The sequence below is a fragment of the Nilaparvata lugens genome, chromosome 10 (genome assembly GCF_014356525.2).
Source record: "Nilaparvata lugens isolate BPH chromosome 10, ASM1435652v1, whole genome shotgun sequence".
NCBI classification, from domain to species: Eukaryota; Metazoa; Arthropoda; class Insecta; order Hemiptera; family Delphacidae; genus Nilaparvata; species Nilaparvata lugens.
In genome coordinates, this window is record NC_052513.1 from 19,728,872 (window position 1) to 19,756,414 (window position 27,543).

General features: G+C 32.5%; 2 protein-coding genes across 3 annotated transcripts in view; one reads left to right on the forward strand and one right to left on the reverse strand.

The window, feature by feature from the left end:
* Positions 1–6,839, forward strand: part of LOC111046635 (putative phospholipase B-like lamina ancestor) — a 73,300-nt gene extending 66,461 nt beyond the window's left edge. For both annotated transcript variants that reach the window (XM_022332227.2, XM_022332234.2), the window contains exons 8-10: positions 467–716; positions 2,968–3,258; positions 4,752–6,839. In XM_022332227.2, coding sequence (XP_022187919.2) covers positions 467–716; positions 2,968–3,258; positions 4,752–4,862 — 652 coding nt within the window. In that variant the 3' untranslated portion in view covers positions 4,863–6,839. The remainder of the gene's footprint in view (positions 1–466; positions 717–2,967; positions 3,259–4,751) is intronic.
* Positions 6,840–15,649: 8,810 nt separating this feature from the next.
* LOC111046626 (pleckstrin homology domain-containing family A member 3) lies at positions 15,650–27,447 on the reverse strand. Its single transcript, XM_022332217.2, has 7 exons — positions 27,241–27,447; positions 26,780–26,896; positions 26,066–26,260; positions 25,133–25,236; positions 22,919–23,086; positions 19,901–19,929; positions 15,650–18,963 (listed from the first exon to the last, which is right to left on the reverse strand). The coding sequence occupies exons 1-7, from the start codon at positions 27,278–27,280 to the stop codon at positions 18,954–18,956; spliced, it is 663 nt and encodes a 220-aa protein (XP_022187909.2). The 5' UTR covers positions 27,281–27,447; the 3' UTR covers positions 15,650–18,953.
* Between the last annotated feature and the right edge of the window lie 96 nt (positions 27,448–27,543).

Sequence of the window (27,543 nt, forward strand, 5' to 3'; positions counted from 1 at the left end):
AACCTGACAAAATTATCAATTTAGTTACCAGTTAACAACTGTTTCGAAGAGGTACTCTCTCTAGATTATAGTTCCATATTAACATATGGTATGGCCTTTTTTCAATCATAATTAAGAGAATAAGAAGAATATACATGCTAAAATACGAGCTTTAAACCCTTAAAAACCACCCTTAGAGTTAAAATATTGCCAAAAGATTTCTTAGTGCGCCTCTAAAGGGCCAACTGAACATACCTACCAAATTTGAACGTTTTTGGTCCGGTAGATTTTTAGTTCTGCGAGTGAGTGAGTGAGTCAGTCAGTCAGTGAGTGAGTGCCATTTCGCTTTTATATATATAGAAGATTAAAATATAATATTTTTGATGTGAATGAGGGTTGTTTTGGCGTTAAGTTATAAACCTCTTTGAGTTGTATATTTTTCATGTAATGTATTCTCAAAAAATAGATTAATTAATTTTGTTTGCAGCTACAGTTCCATGCTACGTGTTCAGAAACAGTACAAATTCGGTCTACACCAAACTGGCAAACTGGGCTCTGCTTTGGTGCCGGGTCAAGTGATGACGTTCACCTCCTATCCTGGGTCGGTGTTCTCTCAGGATGACTTCTACAAGGTGACTTTGACTACTCACCCCACCAGCAGTAAGATAGTTGTCAGCGGAACTGTCCTGAAAAACCTCAACCCTGAATCGTGGGCTCAAGTGGATGCCAGTGAACAGGTAGAGAAACAAACGTTTTCTTGTCGTTTTTCAGTTTCTATTTTATTCTTCTAATTCTTCATATTTTCACCTTTCTCAGTTTCTATTTTATTCTTTTAATTATTCATCTTTTCTCCTCTCTCAATTTCTATTTTATTCTTCTAATTCTTCATCTTTTCTCCTTTCTCATTTTCTATTTTATTCTTTTGATTCTTCATCTTTTCTCCTTTCTCAGTTTCTATTTTATTCTTTTAATTCTTCATCTTTTCTCCTTTCTCATTTTCTATTTTATTCTTCTAATTCTTCATCTTTTCCCCTTTCTCAGTTTCTATTTTATTCTTCTAATTCTTCATCTTTTCTCCTTTCTCAGTTTCTATTTTATTCTTTTAATTCTTCATCTTTTCTCCTTTCTCAGTTTCTATTTTATTCTTTTAATTCTTCATCTTTTCTCCTTTCTCAGTTTCTATTTTATTCTTCTAATTCTTCATCTTTTCCCCTTTCTCAGTATCTATTTCATTCTTTTAATTCTTCATCTTTTCCCCTTTCTCAGTTTCTATTTTATTCTTTTAATTCTTCATCTTTTCCCCTTTCTCAGTTTCTATTTTATTCGTTTAATTCTTCATCTTTTCCCCTTTCTCAGTATCTATTTCATTCTTTTAATTCTTCATCTTTTCCCCTTTCTCAGTATCTATTTCATTCTTTTAATTCTTCATCTTTTCCCCTTTCTCAATTTCTATTTTATTCTTCTAATTCTTCATCTTTCCTCCTTTCTCAGTTTCTATTTTATTCTTCTAATTCTTCATTTTTTCTCCTTTCTCGCCACCTTCTTATAACTCTTCTCTTCCTTGTTTCATATTTTCATGTCTTTTTTCAGTTTCATTTTATTTTTTCTTATGCTTCTTCTTCCTCTTTTTACTCCCTCGTCACCTTTTATGGCTCTTTTTTCTTCCCTCTCACTTTCACTCCTACTCTTCTCTCTCATTGATAGGTTGTAATGGAGAACGTCTTTCAGGATATCAAGTTTGTTTTTTGGTCCAGCAAAATTATTTCTTTAGGGGTCATATCTCCTGAACGGGAGAGAATTTTACAAAAATATGTTCGCAGATTCGGGTTTCTTTCATCCAGGAGCATAAGAAGGCATAGTTGATAATGATATAATTTCTTTTTAAAAAAATTAGAAAAATAATGTATTGACTAATTTGCGTTTTTCGACATATTTTAGGAGTCATATCTCCTGAACGGAAAAGAATTTTGCTAATCCGTTTGCAGATTCGGGTTCCTTGCATTACGGAGCATAAGAAGGCATAGTTTATGATGTTATTATCTCTCCCAGAAAAATGAGGGAAATAATGTACTGACCAATTTTCCAAAATCATTAAAATTTATATATTTTTTATATTTGTATTTTTAATCTATCATTTTATTATTTTCAAAAAGGGTACCTACTATAATTCTATATTATAATAGTTATTTGTATATCTAGAGTGAAAAGTACGACTTTTTCTCCCTGAGGGAAAAGTTTGAAGCCCGAGGCAAAGCCGAGGGCAACAATTTTCCTGAGGGAGAAAAAGTATTTTTCACTCGTGATGTACACAACATTTTTCCTCCATCTACATTTTCTTATAGAAACTGCAAATAAAATAATTCTAATAACTTACGTATTGGTGACAATGTTTCCTAACAACATAACCTAAAATCTAAAACCTAAAAACCGGCCATCTGATTGGCACTGCCAATTGCGCTATCTATCAGCAAAAGTTGTAACAATTATATCAGCTGGGTGTCTACCAAAAATGGCTGACTCCAGATCACGCGGTTCAGATTTGAATTGCAGATCAAAAATATTTGTTGGCTGGTATTTTGAATAGAATAAGATATTTTAAAAATTTTATAAATTTTTATCGTCTACTAATATTAAGAATATAATATCATACAAACATATATTTCATGAGTTGATCAAATTTCTGGTTATGGTATTGAATTCAGTTGACTCAATGACAGACACCTCTTTATGCTTTCTCATCTGAGCTTAGACCTTCTAACCTATTATAATGTAAGCTTTTAAAATAGAGATGCTTCCCATGTTATTTAAATGGAGTCACTTTTACTCCCTAGGGAGTTTTTCTGTTTTTTACTACCGAGAGCGAAAAAGTGACACTTTAGTATTATGTTTCAGGGAGTAAAGTAAGTACTTTAGCCAGTAGGTGGAGGAAAAAAAATAAGTAGCCCTGAATTTATACATTCTAAGATTATATATCTAATCTATTTTCAGGTGCTAATCGGTCCCAGGGTTTTGGCAGCCAACCGTCTAGCTCGCAACCCTGAGCAGTGGGCCGAATTAATTTCGAAAAACAGCAGCGGAACCGGAAACAAACAGTGGCTAGTCATCCAGCCCAAGGTCACCGGTCAAGGTCAAGCCCCTCAAGGTCAAGGTGACAACTGCACAGGTAGCCTGACCGTGTGGATAGCGGAGCAGATGCCGGGGTTGTCGCGAGCGGGAGACATATCGGGACACCTCAAGGACACCGGCTACTTTATCAGCTACGGGTTGCCTATGTTCAAGGTAATTATAGATTACTAGTTAATTATTATTCAATAATTCGTTTTTCAACTATTTTCAACTGTCAATTAGACTGTAGTGTCGTTGCAAATATAGTAGAACCTCTGTATAATGAAGTCAATTATCCCGAGAAAAAATTCGCTGTAGAGAGGTATTCGTTATCGAGAGGTTGTTCTGTCAAGAAAACTGGCATGATCTTATGGATCTTATAATATATCACGGGCAGTTATTAAATGAATATGGTAAATAAAACATAACATCGAGAACGTAGATTTTGTGAAATGTCACACATTTTACAAAATTGAAATGTATGGCAAAAGCAAATGATGGGAGGATGGGGAAATCCAGCATTCCCGTTCCTTCATACATAAATGGCGAGTTCTAACAATTGAAATGTGTGACAGAAGCAAGGATGAGAAAGTCCAGTCGTTCACCTGCATGAATGAATTCTTGGAATTCTACATTTCCAGTAACTTGCATTCAATTTTCGACATGTGTTTCAACCTGTATTGACTGTCTACCACTCTCATGTGTTTCAACTTGTATTGACTGTCTACCGCTCTATCTTCTTCCTACCTGAATTGCCATTATTTTTAATCTATTGACATTTCTGCTGAAACTATCAATTTCCTCAACTTCTCTACCTACTCATCAGCTTTTCTATAGTGAGGTCCACGTTATAATGGCAGTGGAGAAAGATAGGAGAAAAACGTTGCCGATCCTCTGTCTTGTCAATACCTTCTATAGACGGTAGCTGATACAGATTTATTGATGTAATATTAACTGTTCATTCTCGTTTAAAATAATCAATTATATTTTATTAAGCAAGAAATTATATTTTTTAATGATTTATTGATGAATTTACATAATTCAGATAAAATATTTTGTTAATACCTTCTATAGACGGTAGCTGATACAGATTTATTGATGTAATATTAACTGTTCATTCTCGTTTAAAATAATCAATTATATTTTATTAAGCAAGAAATTATATTTTTTAATGATTTATTGATGAATTTACATAATTCAGATAAAATATTTTGTTAATTAATTATTCGACATTATTAAAAGACGATCTGGCAACAGAGGAAAGCGAGAAAGAGATAGCGCTATCCGCTTTGTTGAATGATAGACAAGGATAGCAATACCATTGCTAATAAAAAAGTAAATTCGTTTGGCTTTTGTTGGTGGGGAGTCCCTTGCGGGAAGGTCCCACCACCTGAATATATAATTTAAGCCGTCAATGGGCCTTACGACTGTCATACTTCAGCCGGGACCGACAGTTTAACGTGCTCATCCGATAACACGGGAGTGATCTGGTTAATTGCTAATCAAACACTGCCATTATAACGTGGACCTCACTATAGTACCATAGAGCATAGAGAAAGGATGGCATAAGAAAAGATGTCCACCGTATCTTTCTTACTAATTCTATTCATTTATTTTGTTTTCTGCTAAATTTGTAACTTATTTTATCAATTTATCTATTTTTGCAGGACATCCAAAACATAGGCGGCTACCACAAACACGAACGCAAGGAGCTGACAGCCGCACGCCTTCTGTTACAACAGGGCAAGAAAACGTCACCGACCTCAAAACCATGCTAGAACTGATGAGAAGTCCCGACATTTCACTCTTTGGTCGCGGCGACCTGCTCACAATGGACGAGCTCACACGTCAAACCGACCTATTCTACAACGATTCTCTCCACTTCTTCCCCGCCCCAAACAAAACCCACCCGCACCTCAATTCCCTCACCTCAAACGGCAACCATAACCTCAAAAAAACCGGACAACTAGACCTCGGTCTCTACGCTTCCAACCCTAAAAAAAGTTTCCGCAACGTGTTCAAAAAAATCATCGCACTGAAAAAATTACGTAAGGAACTGTCAACAACCAAAGAGGATAATGAGAGTAGTGCCAGTAGCGATAGTGCGGAGACTGTACAGAGTGAGGAGGACAGACTGCAGGAGCGAAATCGTACACCTCATTCCTCGAAAACCCTGAATGATGCTCAGAAAGCTGACTTGACTGGGGTGATAGATTTCAAAGTTTTGTCGCACAAGGATGATGTTTTTCATGCCGCCTCTGGGCCGTTATACAGCAAGTACGGTGGTCAGATAATTATCGAACCCTTCCAGTGGTCGAAAAGTCAGATAAGCGAGCATCCCCATAACGGGCATTCAGATATCTGGCAGTTTGATCCTGTACAAACTGAGTGGGTTTGGTAGAAAATTCGTCACAAAAAATAAAAGTAGAAGAGAGTAAAAAATTTGAAAAAAATAGTGAGAAAGTTGTAGGGTTTTACAGTTTTACAAGAGTGGGCTGCAGTATACATTTGAGGAGACAGTCAATTGGAAAAAGTATTATTTGAAATGGAATTCGATAGAAAATTCGTCACAAAAAAAATAAACTCAGATGAGAGTAAAAAAATTGAAAAATTAGTGAGAAAGTTGTAGAGTTTTACAGTTTTACAAGAGTGAGCTGCAGTATACATTTGAGGAGACAGTCAATTGGAAAAAGTATGATTTGAAATGGAATTCGATAGAAAATTCGTCACAATAAAAATAAACGTAGAAGAAAGAAATTTGTGAAAATTTTGAAAAAAAATAGTGAGAAAGTTGTGGAGTCTTACAGTTTCACAAGAGTGGGCTGCAGTAGGCTATACATTTGAGGAGACAGTTTATTGTAAATTGACAGAAAATTATGATTTTAAATGGAATTCGATAGAAACTTCGCCACAAAAAATAAAAGTAGAAGAGAGTAAAATATTTGAAGAATTAGTGAGAAAGTTGTAGAGTTTCACAAGGGTGGGCTGCAGTACCTACTATACATTTGAGGAGCTGCAGTAAAAGTATGCTTGACAGAAAAAGTATGATTTAAAATGGAATTCGAGAGAAAATTTGTGAGAGTACTGGAAGAAAATGGGAGAAATTAGTAGAATTTCACTAGAGTGAACTTCAGTACATTTGAGGAGACAGTAATTTAAAAAAGTGTAATTATTATTAAACGAAAATCCCAATTAAATACTGTCAATCACCCCGAAGACTTCTGCTTCTGCAAACATTCAATTGTAGTGATTTACAGCATTTAATTGGGTTTTCGTTTAATAATAATTATTCATTAATTAGCATTTCAACGAATGCAACTTCCAACTCATTTCTATCTCTAAGAAAGTAGAGTTCGAACTAGGTTGTTGTGGAGATCTATAAAAGTGAGCTGAAGTAAATTATTGGAAAACGTAGAGTTTGAAAAAGTTGTGAAGATTTACAAGAGTGAAATGCAGTACTTTTGAGGAGATAGAAAATTGGAAAAGTATAGTTTGAAATAGTTCTGGAGATTTACAAACATTGAGAATACTACACAAGTATTAGAAAAATAACGTCACCTCAACCTAGATTTTGATTTGGACTGTAGTTTAAATTTGAAAAGGGACAGTTTTGGGCATAATCTAAGCAAGCTATTGTGCCTTCTCACATAAATATAATAATATTGTACATGACTGGATAAATAAATATTACAGTAGGCCTACACAACTATTGATAATATGGAGAAATGAACTGCAGTGTATATTTGAGGAGACAGTGAATTGGAAAAATTTATAGTTTAACATATACGGTGGTAGTGGAGAAGTGAAGATCCACAAAAGTGAGCTAAGAAACATTTTTATAGATCACTACCTCAGAGTTACAACTGTACCTGATAAAAATACAACTTAAATGACCTTAGATATCAAGAACGACATGTTAAACAAACGTGTATGTTGTCTAACAATTTTACATCCAAGGTAGAAATGATCATATACTGTATTAAGTTCAAGGTATATCATCAAAAGTAAAGATCTTGGAGTAAATGTGTTGAATGTGTGAAAGAAAAGAGGATTAAAATTGTGGTAGGTTAAAAAAGATAGTATGAGAAGATATAGGGTGTTTATGTTGCAAACCTCAGTGTTAACTCAAGCCGGTAGTCCTAGTAGTTGTTTTTGGTGAAGCTATGTGACACTGGTAGTCTCTCATACTGTGCCGTTCTCACACTCTCACCCCAACAAAACACAGATAATAGACAGTAGTCGACAGTAACCGGATTGAGTTAACAGTGAAATTTGGAACATAACCTTCTTACACTCTCACCCGGTCAAAACAGTAATAACAGACAGTAGTCGACAGTAATCGGCTTGAGTTAACAAAAACTCCAGCCGATAGTCCTAGTAGTTGTTTTTGGTGAAGCTATGTGACACTGGTAGTCTCTCATACTGTGCCGTTCTTACACTCTCACCCCAACAAAACACTGATAATAGATAATAGTTGACAGTAATTAGCTTGAGTTAACAAAATACCAGCTTTAAATTTGGAACATAAACGACACATACCATGTGATATCTACTTATACTACCTTTTCTCTATAGTGGAATTAAATTGAATGGATATCCGCTCACTCTAGAGATGAAGTCGTGTTGAAAAGAATATAATTAAAAGGAATGTATTGAAATCCCTATTTTTAGAAGCATTGATTTGTTTTTTGAAATGCAAATTTAAAGTGCAGCATGCTTTTTCTTAGAGAGAGATGCAGTGAGAGCCAGGCTATTATGAGTAGAGGCTAGAGAGAAAGAGAGAAACCCTTCCTCTATAGTATGTTGCTTCTCTTTGACTCTTGTCTATACATGTAATTGTTAATGACAATAAATAAAATATTTGACTTTATTAAACACTCTGGAAGCGATAGACCATCATGAAATTAGGTAGATATATAATCAATCATAAGTCGATTGTAAACTCCTGATACTTAATCTAAATGATTGAATATTAAATTATGAATAAGATATGCCAAATCTTAGTAGCTAATCCACTGCTAGATTCACTGCGAATAATTTTGAAAAAAATTAGAGAGAATTCCAAGCTGCAGCTCATTCGTGTGTGTATGTGCGAAATGAAACTCAAAAAACACCTGCAACTTTCCACCATGAATTTAGAAAATACTCACCAACTCATGACGTCATATATCTTTATTTCTATGAAGCTCTCAGAGGAAATCATTCTCAAACCCCAGTTGAAAGTGATGATAGACGACTGTTCAAAAAATTGTCTGAGAATATTTTTTGTGCGACCTCAATGCCTTACTTAAGATCACAATAATATTTTTGTAATCACAAATCATAGGATCCTAAAAATGTGAACAATACAACATTCAAATGTTTTTATATGGATCGTTACTTGCCATAAAATAGACCATTTACCACATAGGTATTAATCCTTCATCACTGTATTAGAGCATTGATTACCATACATTTTTATATAATTGTGTAGGATTGAGTACATTTTATATAATTATTGCTGTTTCCTTGTGTCAAGAATCTTGTAGATTCAAAACTCTATAATTATAGATTGTGTTTATGATTATAGTAGAGGTGTAATCTCGTAAAAATATTTAGGAACTAGTACTTAAAACGATATTCATGTTGGTTTTCAATTGAACATTTATTCATAGACAATAAATACAATGCAGGCAAAAGCAACAGGCATTCGCCCAAAACTGCTTAAACCTTAATTTGGAATACACAGTCTAGAGATTATGTAAATGATAACTTAATTCACACACTATTTTGAGTTCAAAAAATGTATGTACTACAATAATTTTGAATATTTATCAGATTAATTAATTTTAAAATCCATTTCAAATCCAAACAAAAATCATTGACAGTAATTGATGATTTGGTTGCCTAAAGTTCCAAGTCAGTATTTTAGATCGTGTGTTTCCACATCTTGAAGCTAATCTTTAAGAATTCCCTGATCTATCAATAGGTATTTGTTGAATAGAAAATAACAAGATTGTAATGAAAGAACAATATCCGAATGAAAATACATTCAAGAATGTTTTCATAAAGAATTGGTGAGAAATGAGCAATTTTCCTGACCAATCCTAGCATAAAATTGAGTTGTGTGAGATGTTTTGGTCCTTTTCTATAATGAAAACACAAATCTATGTTTTCACCTATCTAATAGATCTATGCTCAATATATAGATATCAATTATAATTATGTTCTTGATGTTGATGTCTTAATGCTCTTGACAATATCACTATATCTGTGGATGTGGTATATAGTATCATAGTACTTATCTCTTTTCTGTATAGGGCTACTTTTATAGAAATAGAAATAAAAATAAAAATCTTAGTAGGTACCCTTTCTCAAATATTTAATCACAACATGTTTCGGACATTGATGCCATTTTCAAGTGATATAAAGTAAATCAAAAAAATAAGAATCTTCTAGCAGTATTTATTTACTTCATATCACTTGAAAATGGCATCAATGTCCGATACAAGTTGTGATTAAATATTTCAAAAAGGGTATGTACTAGGATTTTTATTTTTATTTCTATATCATAGTACTATATTATGTTGTGCATATAGTGTGGTCCACTTTATAATGGCAGTATTTGATTAACATTGGTGTTGCTATCTTTGTCTATCATTCGACAAAACCGATAGCGCTATCTTTCTATAGATCCTCATCGTTGCCAAATCTGTTTTTAACAATGTAGAAACTTAATAAATTAAGGCAAATGATCGTAAACGATTCTCCTATCTTTATCTACTGCCATTATAACGTGGACCTCATTATAGTGAATGATATTCTAATAATATCTTATCCTAATTACAAGGCCTAAAAAATACTAGTGTATTTTAATGAGAACCACTTTCAAAATAGCTCAAAATGAAACAAAAATACAGTGAATTTAATAGTTTTAGAGACTAATTTTTATACAATTTTACATGATTGATTTTTAAATTCAAACCACTTTCAAAATAGGTCAAAATGAAACCAATATACACATTATTTAATAGTTTTAGAGACTAATTTTTATATAATTTTATTAGATTGATTTTTATAAATTCAAACCACTTTCAAAATAGGCCAAAATGAAACCAATTCACAGAGAATTGTATAGTTTTAAAGACTAATTTTTATACAATGTTACCAGATTGATTTTTATAAATTCAAACCACTTTCAAAATAGGTCAAAATGAAACCAATATACACAGAATTTAATAGTTTTAGAGATTAATTTTTATACAATTTTACGAGATCGATTTTCAAATTCAAACCACTTTCAAAATAGATCAAAATGAAACCAATATACACAGAATTTAATAGTTTTAGAGACTAATTTTTATACAATTTTACGAGATCGATTTTTAAATTTTAAAAACATCTATAGCTGACCTTTAATCAGTATTTTAATGTCTTCCAGAGAAATTTGTGAGATTCTCTTCAAACTGTCAGTATAGATTAAATGAGGAGCCTTTATGTTATTATATGAGGAATACTGACAGTTTGAAGTAAATTACACTATAGTAATATCTTTTCAGAAAATATCATGAACCAACTATGTGCCAATAAACTTAGATCATAGTTCTCCACTATAGTGATAAAAATTAATGTTTTTTGAATGATTAATACTATTTTCTACCAGTGATAAGGATATATTTGATAGGTTGCTTCTGGAATTCGGTCTCATTAATTCCAAATAATTGAAAAATGAATGTTCATCGTTTATTCCATGAATAAATGAATAATTCATTCCAAAGTGAGCCTTAAAATATATCCCAGTGATAGTTGAGAGCTACCTGGCTACTCTGTGATTAATTAATTTGATAATAAGTAATATTTATTACGGATTGATACCTTTTAATACCATATTTTTGTAATAGTTATGTATTTTATCAACGATTTTGTCAGTTCCAATACAGAACTAATAAGCAAATGAATTATATCATAGAGAGAAGATAGCACAAGAATATATCCCATGGTATAGGGTGTTTATGTTCCAAATTTCACTGTTAACTCAAACTGATAGTCCTAGTAGTTGTTTTTGGTGAAGCTATGTGACGCTGGTAGTTTCTCATACTGTGCCTTTCATACACTCTCATGCCAACAAAACAGTAATAGACAGTAGTCGACAGTAATCGGCTTCAAATTTGGAACATATTCGGCCTATACCGTGGGATATCTTCTCATGCTATCTTTTCTCTATAATTATATTATTTATCATAGGGTACGGTATTCTGCTGTGTTATAATAAAGTCGAATGTAGATGGATACCTAGCTATAATCGAATATATATGTGCTCATTCAACCCAAGGGTTGTGCCTACCATTTGAAATAATTGTGTTTTAGATGAACTTTAAAGACACTGTAATATTCAATGTAATGTGATCTACAATATAAGCTTAACTCATTTTTATCTACAATATCATGCAGGGTGGATATATTTTTAATGAAGATTTATGTGCTAATATTCTCATTGAAAATTTTAACCCAGAGGTTGCCGTACAACTTGAAATTAATATGTATTTTATAGCGAACTTTAAGACACTATAGTTTTCAATGTATTGTGATCTACAATTTATAGAAATGGATAAACTATTTATTCATTTATTTCTATCTACAATGTAGGCCTATTTTATTGGAGATTGATATGCTGATTTCTATTGAATATATTATCCCAGAGAAGTTGTCTTACCACTTGGAATAATTATTGTATTTCAATAAACTTAAATTTGTCAATGTATTGTGATCGTCCATTGTCGTTTTTTAAGAAATAAAGTCTCGTGCAAGGAGGATTTTTGTATTGTGTTGTCATTTCACCTGAATTTTTCATCTTGAGATACGGTATACTTCTTTTTACAGATGGAAATAAATTGGAAGTTGCATTTGCTCAAATGCTAATTAATGAATAATTACTATTGAACGAAAATCCCAATAATTGAATGCTGTAAATCACCCCGAAGACTTCTGCTACTGCAAATATTGACAACAGGGTAAACAGCTAGATGGAAATTCGATGAGCGCTACTATACAAAAGTATTCCCGGGCTGACAAATAATTTTTGTATAGTAGCGCTTATCGAATTTCCATCTAGCTGTTTACCATGTTGTCAATATTTGCAGCAGCAGAAGTCTTCCGGGTGATTTACAGCATTTTCGGTTAATAATACTTCTTTTTAATATTTCCAATTCTGGAGATAATATGAACATTTTTGAATTTTTGCAAAATTTTACTTTTTAAACTACCGTACCTAAATAATTTAGTCTGTATTAAGGAAACTTTTGCCTCAAAACTTCTCTTGGCGTGAAATAGATAGGAAATGATGGGTTTAAAATATTGAGAAAATGTAAGAATATGGAATAATGGACAAGATTTTACAATGAGGATTATATCAGATTCATTCTTTATTTATTCATACAATAGGTACATCATCAAAATGAGAGAAAAAATAAGGTAACCTTGTGCTATTCCTCTTCCAAATTTAGATAGGGCTACTTACATAGTCCGAAATAGGTTACGTCTTGTAGTTCTTCACTTCACAATATTTTCAGCCCTTAAATATGTTCACAAAGTAGATTTTCAAGCGTGATGATTTCTTGATCCATTCCGAGCTGCGATGTATTAACACACTTCTTTCTATAAAAAAACTAAAAAATCAAAAACTTTCACTTACTGACTGTAGTACTTTTGACCGTCTCTCGATCATTCATCATTGATAATTTATCGTTATCATTTCACTGTTGAAAATGATCGCGAGGCGGTTGAAAGTACTACAGTCAGTAAGTGAAAGTTTTTCATTACTTACTGAAATATTTGACTGCATGTCATATTGAAATACATAGAAAAAAGTGTGTTAGATTTTCAAATTTAGATGCTTCAAAACCAAAAATAGAACAGATATAAGAAAGGATTAAGGATTTGAAGATCGATGAATATAGGGATCTCTAAAATCAATGAATAGACATAGACAGTTAATATATTGATATCCAAGTTTATTCAATACAATTTGGTAACATTTATTAATTTATTACAATAATAGTTGTCACGTTATTCTTTATATTTAAATAACGATTAGCCTCCTGCTTGGCATCAGTCGGTAAAGCATGAGATTTGATATAATTAGGTCGTGGTTTTCTAATAGTATCAGTCTTAAAAATCTTGATAGGCCTAGATATGGGCTTCTCCTATAACTCTTGTAATTCAATAAATAATAAATATATATATAAATAATACTTATACTATAGTGTTGAGGAATAAAAAATAAATTGCACACCATGAAAGTTTCATACATATATTACATAAATAATGCAAAGATCAATCGAGGCAAAAAATATATATAGAGCGATAAAAAATATAATATAAAAATAGAACAATAATTGAAATCAATAAAAATATCACAGGCTAAACTTTATATTCTAGATTTATGGCACGAATCATTACCATGTGCCCTTATCTTAAAATCATATGCATTCTGTTGCATGTAGCTGCGATATGCGCTTGCTAATACTTGTCGACTTGGATAATTCAATCAAAAAATATGTGCTCTAAGATCAGCTTGATAAATTAGCCACTAATAATCCAAATATATATAATTAAAATCTCTAGTATTTAGTAGATTTATTTGTATTGAATATATATTTTATCTCAGGGTGCAAGATTCGGCACCTGACGGAATAGGTAGAGCCATTCATCTAGTGAATTAGAACTATAATAAATTATCGCAAATTGTATTGCAAAAAATTAAATATTATATGCATATGTTTTGATAGCCTAGATTTCGTACTTCTTTGATTAAATAGAAATTTCTAAAATATTGATCTATATTTTTCTTTCAATTAAATACCCTTAATACTAATTTTTACTTGCGCAAGTATTACTCTTATTAATTTCTCAATTTATAATAACCCTTTCGGCGAGCTAGCTTTGATCATCAGATTAATTCGAAGCACTAGGGCGCCCATCACTAAATTCAAATTTAATCACTCACGTGTCGAAAATCTTCTTGTAAGCCGCCGATGTCGATCCAACTCCATGTGGTCCGGGAATATGATAGCCGGAATCGTCTCCTCCAAGGGGTTATAAATTTAATTAAAAATGAAAAATGACTTCTGCTTCACAATAGCATCACGAAGTCTTTTAAGAAATTTAATAATTTACTTAACTTTAACTTTTACAAAATCATTAGTAAGGTATTACGCTCTAAAATATTTGGGGTCCTCTTATGGTGGCGTTTGGCTGGCGAGTGTTGGTTCTTCCTTCTCAAGTTTTACAGATCCTCTTTCCGACTTTCAAATTAGCATAAAATTTAAATATCTTAGTCCTCCGCCATTTAGGTTCAAATAGATCTTACAAAAAATACCAAAATATTGCTTAGATTGTATGATTAATAATTCTTTGCATTCGAGCCATATCGATAACATAGATTATACAAAGTTTTAAACACAAAATCTAGTACATTTATATAAATATATAGAATATTTTTGAACTGGCCTGCAGTTGCCGCCTATTAACTGCCGTTTTACTATTGGTGCATGCAAATTTTATTCGGTATTCATGCGCCTGGTAACTCTTATTTCCTGAATACATTAAATTATTTTTATTTGGTTTTTTATTTATGCTCTTTGCATGCTAGTTAATATTCTATACATTAATATTAATTCCATGCTACCTAATAATTAGCCACGTGGACGGGTGTTTTTTCATATTGCACCCCATCTGATTGCAATAAAACTCTGCCAAGGGGTTTTGGTCAGATTCTACGTTCCTCGGTTTGATCGATCTCTAGGTCACCGATCCGTGAATACATGTACATAATCTCAATCTTCAAATATTTTATATAATAATCTATTTATGAGCAATAAACTTCCTTCAAATCCTTTTTAGGTTCTTGTACCATTTAGCCAGAATAAGCTGATGCTATCTAATCTTAGTTATTATCTATTTGGCGATATTAGCCAGTTACTTTATTTCAGACCTATTACTGTTTCTGTTAGGGCTTTTTGTCTACCCAGATTTAATATGTTACATAGTGAATAAATACTTTATACAATCAACACAATCTGGAAAGACAATACACAGCTCAAAATTTACTACTAGAAGATTTTATCCAACTATTAATAAAAATAAAATCAAATCATGTCCAAAATCAGTACTAACTACAAGATTCTATAGATTTTTATAATTTCTAGAAATAAATAAACTAGGTTGAAATTAGAATGTGCAACAAATATAACATTGTCAACTGAAAGGAACTTTAATTCTAGAGTGGATTTTAAATCAATTGAAACAAAATATAATTGGGAAATCTATTTTTGAGATTTGGTGTTTTCACAATACAGAAATTTATAAAAAGTTGGCTTTCATTGTAATATATTAATTAGAAGTCATGCTTCTTTGAAACTAATGAAATTCTAGAATTTCTAGAAAGGAACAAAATATTCTAGAAACTGACAAACAATAATTTTCAGACTGAGATATTATAGACTTCTACAATATTTTTATTAACAACCGGTTATGTAGACATTTACAATAATTTTATTTGGTATTGAGCGTTCATTTATTTATTTTATTATAAGACATAAAATAGAACAATATTGGGCCCCATTGCAAAACATCAAGCATTCAAAAAATATTGTCCAAATTCTAAATAATAGATGAGTAAAAAGTGACTATTTAACTAAACATGAATGATTTGAAGGTTTTTTTATTCTAGTAAAATTAGTAGTCCAGTTTGATTATTGAGACATGTTTTCAAGCGTAATTTAATTCAATTTTATTTATTCTTTATACCTAGATAGGATAGAATTATAGACAAAACAAGAATTTAGTGTTTTCAAGTAAGAAATGAACAAATGAAGTATTCAGTGACAACCTTTACAGTAAATAGGCAAACAGAAATAGATAAGATTCAACATGATATGATTGTAATCTAAGATTTTGTAACCCAATATTTTATAGAATTTCATGACTAGTATGGGTTGAAGAGCCTTTGAAATATGTTTTTTCAGTTGAATTTTTCAATTATTATAATGATTCAACAATAAATATATAATAAGAAAACAGCCTTAATAATAAATGATAGAAGTAAGTTTGAGTGAATCAAAATAAATTAGTGATTTTTTGTAGTAAGTAAAAATGGGACAAATTTTCTTAGCACATCAAAACGTTGACTTTTGAGTATTCTTTGGCATTTTCTAGGCTCAGATGAGATCAGCTTATCAAAATTTCAAGCACATCCAAATTTTAACTTTATTTAATGTGTAGAAGACATTTTATAAGCATCATAACAACCATTGACCATGTAAATTTTAATTTAGAATTATCTATTAATTCCCAATGAAATTTATGCAATTTTCACAACGATAGCTAGTTTTAAACATTAACATTCAAGCTACCGTATGTAGCCTATTGTAGATAAGCTTACATCACAAATACATTTCTAAATACAATGCACCTATTTGGATTGAAAACTTTACAAAATGTAAGTAAATGAAATAATTTAATTTACAACTCAATATGCAAACAATTAACTTGAAAAATAACACAAGTAACACTACATTGAAATAATCCCATTATACTATAGTGAGGTCCACGTTATAATGGCAGTGTTTGATTAGCAATGGTATTGCTATCCTTATCTATCATTCAACAAAGCGGATAGCGCTATCTCTTTCTCGCTTCGCTCTGTTGCTGGATCGTCTTTTAACAATGTAGAATAAGTAGGCTAATTAATTAACAGAATATTTCATCATAATTATGAAAATTCATTATAAAATTATTGAGAAATATAATTTCTTGCTTAATAAAATATGCTGGATTATTCTAAACGAGAATGAACAGTTAATATTACATTAATAAACCTGTATCAGCTACCGTCTATAGAAGGCATTGATAAGACAGAGGATCGGCAACGTTGTTCTCCTCTATCTTTCTCCACTGCCATTATAACGTGGACCTCACTATATAGCCTGAGTGATTAGGAAGAAGTTGTATCTATACAGCCTAGCCTACTTGGAACGGATAACAATATTATCTATATAGTGACCATACTCACTTTAAGCTGTCAACTTTTCTCAAAAAATAACACCAATGTCAACAGTTTAAAGTAAATCTCACTATTTTCACCAAGAATTTAAATAGATAAATCCAATGACTAATAGAGATTCAATGACTACTAATCACAAATTTGAATTTATGAATGCAATGACTAATAGGAACGTTTATTTACTTTCAAACCTGAATTTCATTGTCTCTTGTTGACATTTTCTCGATAGTTACCTACATGGAGAAGTTGTTAAAAAATTCATATAAATCTGTGAATTTACAATTGGAAGGAGATGATAATGTGTGAGTAAATAATAATTTGGACGTAATAATTTGATTGTATGGTATGAGATGTTGTTTTATTTCTCCATACAAGAATAAGACAATATCAGTCTTATTCTTTCAATTTGGAAGTAGATAATAATAACTTATGAAGCAAATAATATGGAACACTAATCTGCTCTTCCAAGATAATTTTACAAAATAGTTCAATATGATAATAATTGAACAAAATAATTTATAAAACTCAATATGCAAAAAACAGCTTTCAAGATTAGTACATCATCGCAGTTTTATTTAGCGGAAATAAAATATTTTCTATTAGAATTTAGATAAGATCTAACAATATTCAAACTCATAACTGAACAAAGCACATGGATGAAAATTAAGTACAAAATATAGAATAAGTAAGTACCGGAACAATTAATTAAAATAATTATTGATAACTGATGATTACTGATAAATGATAATAATTATTGATTATTGATAACTTAAATCTGGTTCATTCCCATAGTATGAACAAATGTCGCACCCAATAAATAACATGATAAAAAGTAACAAATAAAAAAATACACAAAAATATATTTATCTAAATCAATGCATCTGGTTCATTCCATTTTGAATAGACTTTACAATTTCCATTTCAATACTAATGTAACAAATGAAATAAATCACACTTAAATTTCAATTAAGTTGGTTGATATAATCCATCTAAATTAAACTTAAAGAAAATTAATAATTGGAAGCCAATGCTAACTAACTTATAGCTTAAGAAAATATAGAATGTGAAGATATCCCATGGTATAGGGCGTTTATGTTTAAATTTCCACTGTTAACTCAAGGCGATAGTCCTAGTGGTTCTTTATATTGAAGCTATCTGTCGCTGGTAGTCTCTCATACTGTGCCGTTCTTACACTCTCACCCCAACAATACAGTAATAACATACAGTAGTCGACAGTAACCGGCTTGAGTTAACAGTGAAATTTGGAACATAACCTTCTTACACTCTCACCCGGTCAAAACAGTAATAACAGACAATAGTCGACAGTAATCGGCTTGAGTTGACAAAAAAGCGGCTTGAAATTTGGAACATGAACGACTCATACCATGGGATATCTTATTATGCTTTATCTATGCCTTAACAGATCTATTCAACAGAAAATCAACTTATTTTACATTGTTGATGAATCAACAATACTTTTACATTGGAAAACAACACATAAATAAGATATTTTCCATGACTGAATCAATATTGGTAACCGATAATATATTTAACATTATTTATACATCATATTATCATATTTTTTATATCATATCAACAATAAACATTTGTATTACCAGTATCATAAAATTCGACTGAACACTCAGCAGCACACATTACTATTGTACAAATACAAAATTGTATAAAATTGTGGTGTATTATTTTGTTTCAATGTACATAATTCAATAATAAATTGTACTATATAATAGACGGAGCTAACCCGTTGTAACATTGCAGTTATGACAGGCGGGATCTATTGCATATGGCGGTTGGGAGAGTCCATTTCAGTTCAGGTTTTTCTGCAAAAAAAAAAAAAAACGGGGAAAATTAGTTATTTATCAGTAATTTTATCACAGAAAATGTGAGAGATGATTGAAAAATTTTGGTAGGAGAGGTGAGGATTACATTACTTTCATTTCTAGGAGAACTTTTTCTCCCAAGCAAGGTTGACCATAAAATCCGATAAAAATGTTTAAGAAAAGAGTTATGGCTCGTATTACATGAGGCCACCAGTGGTTCGCCAGAGAGCAACCGCTGGTGACTGATGGCCTGATGTAAAACGAGCCTAAAACTCTAGTTGTCAGTAATTGGAAGTCTTGAAAAATGTTTATTTATAAGGTTAGCAAAAAAATACAAGAATCGGAAAAGAAAAAACAGGCTATTGCCTAAAACTTCTTCAATTTCCTAATTTAGATTTAAATTGTCCAAATATTATAGGCTATGTCCATTCAAATTTCTACACCAAATTACAATTTAAAATATAAATTAGAATAAAACAAACAATTTTAAATTTAAAATGTTGCGATTTAAAAGGTATTGCAGCTACACCTCGTATGATTTGAGCTGCTCACCCATCCAAATGCAGGTCTGAGTGCTTGTAGCTTGGAATCATGGATTTGAGAAGTCTTATAAGTACAACCATAATCAAAATCCATTGTGCATAGTTCTATTCAACAAAGTTTCTTACATCAACTTACGCGATTTATTCATTAGGACAAAAACAGTAAATCTTTATTTATTGATTGATAAGTACATCATCAAAATGACAGGGAGAGAAAAAAAAATTTAACCTTGTGCTATTCCTCTCCCAAATTTAGATGAGGTTACAAGTAGTCCGAAATAGGTTGTCTTGTAGTTGTTCACTTCACTAAATTTTCAGTCCTTAATTATTTTCACAACGTAGAATAATTAATATTGTCTAATAATATTAATAGAATATAATAATGGGTTACTTACTTTTCAAATGAATTATTGTATCTCCTAGCCTGAAACAGATGACAAAATTGATTATTCTAAACTTTTCTTAACATATAGGTACCTACCATGTTCTATTAATTTCATTTACACAAGAACAAAATCAGAACAATGATTTTAAAGGCATGTGTATTATTGAATGAAAGAATGGATATCTTCATTGAGGAGATTAAAATGGTAATATGAGATCGCTTATTTATAGTGTGGTCCACGTTATAATGGCTGTGTTTGATTAGCAATGGCATTGCTATCCTTGTCTATCATTCAACAAAGCGGATAGCGTTATCTCTTTCTCGCTTTGTTCTGTTGCCAGATCGAAATAAGGTTGAGCAGCTTTTCACCTTGCATCACAATTATTCAAAAATATTTTATGAATACGAGTATATCTTTAGAATCGTGATAACATATAGGATGAGTTAATAAGGCTCAACTCACACTTACGCGACTCAGGTCGAGAAGAGACTTGACTCAAGTAGAGAGCATGTGTTTTCAAATGGTGACAGTCGCGGAGACTAGAATCGACTGGTCTGAGTGTCACCATTTGAAACACATGCTCTCGAGAGTCCACAACTCTCTAGAGTCCACACCTGCGACTCAGGTCGAGAAGAGACTCGAGTCTAATTGAGAGCAAGTGTTTTCAAATAGTGACTTCGCGGAGACTAGAATCGACTTGTCTGAGTGTCTCCATTTGGAAACACACGCGCTCGACTAGAGTCGAGTCTCTTGTCGACCTGAGTCGCGTAAGTGTGAGTTGAGCCTTATTAACTCATCCTATATGTTATTATGATTCTAAAGATATACTCGTATTCATAAAATATTTTTTGAAAAATTGTGATGAAAGGTGAAAAACTACTCAACCTTATTTCGAACATTTGTTAAGTAGTATATAGTGAGGTCCACGTTATAATGGCAGTGTTTGATTAGCAATGGTATTGCTATCCTTGTCTATCACTCAACAAAGCGGATAGCGCTATCTCTTTCTTGCTTTGCTCTGTTGCCAGATCATCTTTTAACAACAGTGTAGAATTGATAATTAATTAGCAAAATATTTCATCTTGATTATTAAAATTCATTACGAAATTATTGAAATATTTATTTGTGCAACTAGTGCGAAAAGTGACAGTTTGCTGCACCGAAAGAAACGTTTACGCCCGAGCCGTAGGCGAGGGCGGAATGGTTTCTTGAGTGCAGCAGAGGAACTTTGCGCACGTATTTCACATAAGTTTTTCCTACAGTTACCATTGAATATGAAAAGTGGGTGATTATGGGTAAAATTGTCTGAAATCCATCAAATAACTTAGTAGTGTTTGAATGGCGAGGCGGCTGTGTGGTGTGTGCTGTGGTGGCACTGTGCTGTTGCTGTCCTCGATATAATATATAATAGTAATAATTAGCGCGTTGTGCTTGGTTGCACGTCTGCTCACTATAGCAGCCACAGCAGTCACTGTTACCAACTTCATTTTGATTTAGCTGCACTGTTGCTCCATATAACCTACTAAGTATTTTGCGTTGCCATGTTGCAAATCTGGAGTGCAGAAAAATTTTTCCCGCACTAGAGCGGAAAAGTGATTCTTTGCGTTCTGTAATCAGTGCAGCAATGGCCACTTTTCAACGTAACTGTAGGAAAAATATATTTTCTTGCTTGATAAAATATAATTGATTATTTTAAACAAGAATGAACAGTTAATATTACATCAATAAACCTGTATCAGCTACCGTCTATAGAAGGCATTGACAAGACAGAGGATCGTCAACGTTTTTCTCCTATATTTCTCCACTGCCATTATAACGTGGACCTCACTATATAAAATATGTTATCATGATTCTAAAGATATACTGTACTCGTATTCATAAAATATTTTTTGAAAAATTGTGATGAAAGGTGAAAAACTACTCAACCTTATTTCGAACATTTGTTAAGTAGTATATAGTGAGGTCCACGTTATAATGGCAGTGTTTGATTAGCAATGGTATTGCTATCCTTGTCTATCACTCAACAAAGCGGATAGCGCTATCTCTTTCTTGCTTTGCTCTGTTGCCAGATCATCTTTTAACAACAGTGTAGAATTGATAATTAATTAGCAAAATATGTCATCTTGATTATGAAAATTCATTACGAAATTATTGAAATAGTTATTTGTGCAACTAGTGCGCAAAGTGACAGTTTGCTGCACCGAAAGAAACGTTTACGCCCGAGCCGTAGGCGAGGCGGAATGGTTTCTTGAGTGCAGCAGAGGAACTTTGCGCACGTATTTCACATAAGTTTTTCCTACAGTTACCATTGAATATGAAAAGTGGGTGATTATGGGTAAAATTGTCTGAAATCCATCAAATAACTTAGTAGTGTTTGAATGGCGAGGCGGCTGTGTGGTGTGTGCTGTGGTGGCACTGTGCTGTTGCTGTCCTCGATATAATATATAATAGTAATAATTAGCGCGTTGTGCTTGGTTGCACGTCTGCTCACTATAGCAGCCACAGCAGTCACTGTTACCAACTTCATTTTGATTTAGCTGCACTGTTGCTCCATATAACCTACTAAGTATTTTGCGTTGCCATGTTGCAAATCTGGAGTGCAGAAAAATTTTTCCCGCACTAGAGCGGAAAAGTGATTCTTTGCGTTCTGTAATCAGTGCAGCAATGGCCACTTTTCAACGTAACTGTAGGAAAAATATATTTTCTTGCTTGATAAAATATAATTGATTATTTTAAACAAGAATGAACAGTTAATATTACATCAATAAACCTGTATCAGCTACCGTCTATAGAAGGCATTGACAAGACAGAGGATCGTCAACGTTTTTCTCCTATATTTTTCCACTGCCATTATAACGTGGACCTCACTATATAAAATATGTTATCATGATTCTAAAGATATACTGTACTCGTATTCATAAAATATTTTTTTGAATAATTGTGATGAAAGGTGAAAGGCGACTAAACCTTATTTGGAGACTTTGTAAAAATAGAAAATATTTCAATAACATGTGCTGATTTAAATACCTTTGTGAGTTTATTGTTGGTGTTGTTGTGAAAGGAGTCGATGCCCGTATCGTTGAGATGACTTTTGTCATCCTTGTCATCGTCAGAAACCAGCTCTATGTAATCTTCCAGGTTTTTCACCAGCGTATCACACGTGGCCGCTATCAGATTTGTTCCTTCCACCATTGTCTGGAAAACGACAGAGGAGTGATCAATTTAAAAAAAAAACATCCGCAATAAAACTAACAGAACTGTCCATATTCAGAACGAATTTAAATTTCATTTATTGCCAATTAGAATATTCAAAACATATTACAAACTCTTTATTATATGACATATCATTAAAAATATAATTAAATAAACATAATTACTCATACATATACCTACTTGAATAAGAATAAAATCTAGGCATTACCAGCAAAAAGAAAATCTTTGCCCGCTGGTGAGAGTTGCAAAACAGTAAAAGAAAAACATAATATTTCGAAATAATGCAGAAAGTTATGGTTGAATTTAACTAATAATCACAATGGAAACTTTATAACAGCAGAATCATAATAAATCAAATAAATATTGTACAGAGAAAAGACTATAAAATGAAAATGAAAGAATTAGAATTAAATTGTTATTTTTAAGGTAAAGAAATATTCCCTCTTAATCCACTTATTGACGCTCTTTTTACTTATTTTGAAATCTAAGTCAAATGGTATTTCATTGATCAGTTTACTGCTTGTGTAATACTTGAACTATCATTCAAGTTACAAGGAGTATTCTAGTATTAGGGCTTGATCACATTGGAAGAGTATATGTGCAAGTGCTCGTCAAATCGAGCCGAAAAAATATCTGGAAAGAACCATTAAAACACGTTGTGACTTGTCTGTAGCTGCAACCAGCAAGTGCAAGCGTTCAGTGTGAGTGTTCCTATTGCTCTGTTCCTCAACTGTGCGCTTGGTCATGCATAACCAAGCGTGCACTTGCACATATACGCATTTAATGTGATCACATCCTATTTCTATGAACATTGAGTACTGTTTAATTTTCTATACAAGTATTTGAACTATCATTCAAGTATCAAGTATTTGAGTATAAAGTATTCAAGTAGCAAGTAAAATTCAAGTATCAAGTTACAAGGTTATAATTCAAGAACTAAGGCTCAACTTACACTTACGCGACTCAAGTCGAGAAGAGAGTCGACTCTAGTAGAGAGCATGTGTTTTCAAATGGTGACGTCGCGGAGACTAGAATCGACTGGTCTGAGTGTCACCATTTGGAAACACATGCTCTCGACTAGAGTCGAGTCTCTTCTCGGCCTGAGTCGCCTAATTGTGAGTTGAGCCTTACACAACAATATCAGAAAAATATTAGATAGCATGATATGGATATTCAAAGATATATAGATTTGAATAGAAGAGTTAAATAATTATTTTTTCGTCCCATTTGGATGTAATGAGTTGGTTTTCGTACGTCATATGGAGGCCGAAAGTGATTGTTCTCTGACCAGGCCGGTAAAATTTTTGCGGCCCTAGGGCTGTAAAATAACCTTGAAGTCAGCTGATTCTGATTTGATGTGAACGTGTTTACAAAATAGTTTATGAAACGGAATCAGTTTATGCTTCTAGAATTGAATAAAGTATTCTACAATAGGATACTATCATTTTATTTGGATGAATGAAATACAGATAAGATATATTATAAACTATTCAAATTCGATTTTCAGAGTAGGATAGAATTTCTAACTTAAACTTCCGCAGTCGACGACAACAATAATTGTTGATGTTAACATTCAGATTGGCCAAATTTCAAGTGTGCTAAAACAGCTGATCAAAAAACTTTTCATTATTTTTGTTTATTATTCAAGAATCGAAACATTTATAATAATATCATCTTATTGTCATTTGAAAGAATAAAAAAGTATAAAGTTAACCTCCCACATTAAAACATAATCTTTTAGGTTATTTAGACAAATCTTAATACAAATTAAAAATACTTGGACAATTTCCTGATATTCAGATTACCTCAGATTTTCTAGAGCTATGACCTTGCAGTTTTGCTTTCGGAAGTGCCTAATAAACAATTATTCTCATTTTTTTTCTGTGTGGCGAAAAATAGCGTTCGCACCACGGGCAAAAATGTATTTCCGGCTCTCAATCTTTTCTAGTCCTCGGACTTGAAAACCGATTACGAGCCGGAAAAGTCTCATTTTCGGCCCTAGGTGCGAAATATACTATTAATATTCACCTGAATATCTTGACTTTTAGCAGCCTCTTTAACCATATGCACCTGCTGCATTAGAAGGTCTGCATAGATTCGAAGCTCCACCTTTTTGCCTCGAAACGAGTCACCTGCAACGATTAATCCAATTTTTGCAAATAAAACATTTTTTCCAAATTTTATATTGTAATATATTTTGATTAATTGATAAAATTCCCTCATCTCAGTGCCAACAAAGTACTATAGTGAGGTCCACGTTATAATGACAGTGTTTGATTAGCAATGGTATTGCTATCCTTGCCTTTCATTCAACAAAGCGAATAGCGCTATCTCTCTCGCTTTGCTCTGTTGTCAGATCGGCTTTTAACAATGTAGAATTGATAATTAATTCACAAACTATTTCATCTTAATTATAATGAAATTATTGAAAAATATAATATTTCTTGCTTAATAAAATATAATTGATTATTTTAAACAAATATGAATAGTTAATATTACATTATTAAACCTGTATCAGCTACCGTCTATAGAAGGCATAGACAAGACTGAGGATCGGCAACGTTTTTCTCCTATCTTCATCCACTGCCATTATAACGTTCTTGCTTGATAAAATATAATTGTTTGTGTTAAACGAAGATGAACTGTTTCTGTTTGGCTTGAAAATGTGCAATATCAGCACGAAACGGTCGTCGCCACACCAAAGAACGTGAGTGTTTTTTCACTTTAAAGTTTCATGAAATATGATAGAAATTAATATCACATTAATAAACCTGTATCAGTCCAATCCACCAAACTTAGATGTTATTGGAGAACTTAGGATCGGCGCAATCTCTCCAACTGCAACCAAGTATTAAAAATGTATGATAGATGATAGAACATGAATGATAAATTTTCTACCTATTAAGTTGGTGAATCCTCCGTTTATTAATATATTTATTTTCTCTATTAAATGGAACCTGCCTGAAGCAAGCACCACAGGTGTGGTACCATTTGAGGTGGCTGTGGAGAGTGGTGCGGTGGTTAGACATGCCTTGGAGCTTCCCAGTGCTACCAGCCATCGTTGTCTGTCATAGGAGGTTGCCGCTCTTAGATACATTACTCTCCTCGCGTCCCCTGGCACCACAAGGTCCATACGGGTGCTGTCTATGTTGCTTACTGCAAAATTAACACATAAATTATTATTAAATACATGGAAGTGATAGAGAAATTCATAAAATAGGATGTGGAAGAACAGTGCTGCATTACTCTATAGTGAGGTCCACGTTATAATGGCAGTGTTTGATTAGCAATGGTATTGATATCCTTGTCTAACATTCAACAAAGCGGATAGCGCTATTTATTTATCGCTTTGCTCTGTTGCCAGATCGTCTTTTAACAATGTAGAATTGATAATTAACAAAATATTTCATCTTAAGTATGAAATTATTGAAAAACATAATTGATTATTTTAAACGAGAATGAACAGTTAATATTACATCAATAAATCTGTATCAGCTACCGTCTATAGAAGGCATTGACAAGACAGAGGATTGGCAACGTTGTTCTCCTATCTTTCTCCACTGCCATTATAACGTGGACCTCACTATAGCCAGTGAGTCATAAGTCTATCAGCAACTACCACTTATAAGTTATATTTTCTCCATGGAAAATAGCATTAATTAAAAATAGTCTCACCTATTATTTCTAGGGCGGACACTTTCATAGATCCCTTACAGCCTTGGCCTACCTCATCACGTGACATATAGTAGGATAAAATGCCATCTTCTAAGGTAAACCATCTTGTCTGCCAACCTGTGGGGATAAAACCAAACATTCAAATAATAGTTGATTGAGACAATGAAAGGCTATAATAAATTTCACACACTACAAGACTTGTATTGTTTCCAGTTTTGTACTATTGTATATTGCAGAGGGGCTCAATGTTCAGTTGATTTTGACCCCATCAATTTGTTTACGTATGTTTTGCAAAAAGGTTTATGCAAATCGCAATGATAAGCACAACCGTCAAGTCTGCAATGACACGGATTTGATGTAAGTCCTATTACACAGTTGAAAATAATTTGTATTCCCATTTTTTTTGTTAAAATGAATACACTTTTAACCCCTTGTTCAGAGATCATAAAAACAATACTTGCCACTCCAATAGTTTGTCCACTTCCATAGAATTCCTTCCATAAATATGTTGTTTGAAGAAACGTCTGTAATTGGAAGGAGATTTCAGAGATATTCTTGCAGAGAATAAATCTAGAAGAAATTGTCGACACAGCAAAACATTTTAATACGCCATTCAAGCAAAAAGAAGATTCAATTTTGACAAATACACGACAGACGACAGTATGCAGATGATTGTTGACTGGATTCTAAACAGCTGTTTCCTATCACATTGTTATCAAGAAGGTGTATCAGCCACAATTGAAAAACTTGATAATAATCGTATC